We start from the raw sequence: 719 nt of genomic DNA, 5'->3' as shown, positions 1-719 counted from the left end.
GCATAAAGGCTAGAACTGCATCCTGTGTCGACAACGTATGATGGCCCTTTCAGATCGAAGTGGTATGAAATTATGTTCGCTATTGTAGATTTGCTACATCCAGTAATATTGTGATCTCCTAACTAATTACAGAATCTTAGCACATTACAATTTTTCATTTTAAATAATTAATACAATAATGCCTTACTATTATTACACTTATATTAATTAATAATTTTCTGTACCTTAAGATTCTCATATAAAAATTTCTTTTGCGATTCAATAAAAGACGCTCCTATGATCACAGCAGTATCTTTTTCTCGTAATTGTTTTGGATTGATTCCTGCATCGATTATTGCTTCATAAGAATGTTCCAGTAACATTCTCGCTTCGGGCGAGAGTGTGTGTGCTTGCTCAAAAGATAATCCGAAGAAATCCGCATCAAATTTTTCCACATTATTAATTGTTCCCATTCTATTTGGAATGTCTGGATGGTCTAACAAAAGAATAAATATATTCATATAAAGCCATATGTCTTATATTTATCTTTTTATATAAAATTTAAATTTGGAGTACAATTTTTTACCAAATAAATATGTAATTACAATTAGTGCAGAAGATATGGCATATTCTATCTACAAATCAGACATAAATAAATCTTAATGTAGAAGAATATAAATATTACTTAATTACCTGATTTCCATCGCTTGTGATCTGTTTTAACAAGATCAATTTTATTA

General features: G+C 29.2%; 1 protein-coding gene across 1 annotated transcript; it reads right to left on the bottom strand.

Annotated features, from left to right (window-relative positions):
* Positions 1–5: 5 nt before the first annotated feature.
* LOC105460712 (fatty acid synthase-like) lies at positions 6–700 on the bottom strand (the record flags this gene model as incomplete). Its single annotated transcript, XM_011707212.1, has 3 exons — positions 673–700; positions 225–475; positions 6–122 (listed from the first exon to the last, which is right to left on the bottom strand). Coding segments are annotated over exons 2-3 (345 nt in total), but the record flags the coding sequence as incomplete, so codon positions are not given.
* Positions 701–719: the final 19 nt, after the last annotated feature.

The sequence above is a fragment of the Wasmannia auropunctata genome, unplaced genomic scaffold (assembly GCF_000956235.1).
Source record: "Wasmannia auropunctata unplaced genomic scaffold, wasmannia.A_1.0 LD317028.1, whole genome shotgun sequence".
NCBI classification, from domain to species: domain Eukaryota; kingdom Metazoa; phylum Arthropoda; class Insecta; order Hymenoptera; family Formicidae; genus Wasmannia; species Wasmannia auropunctata.
This window is presented reverse-complemented; position numbering and strand designations above follow the sequence as displayed.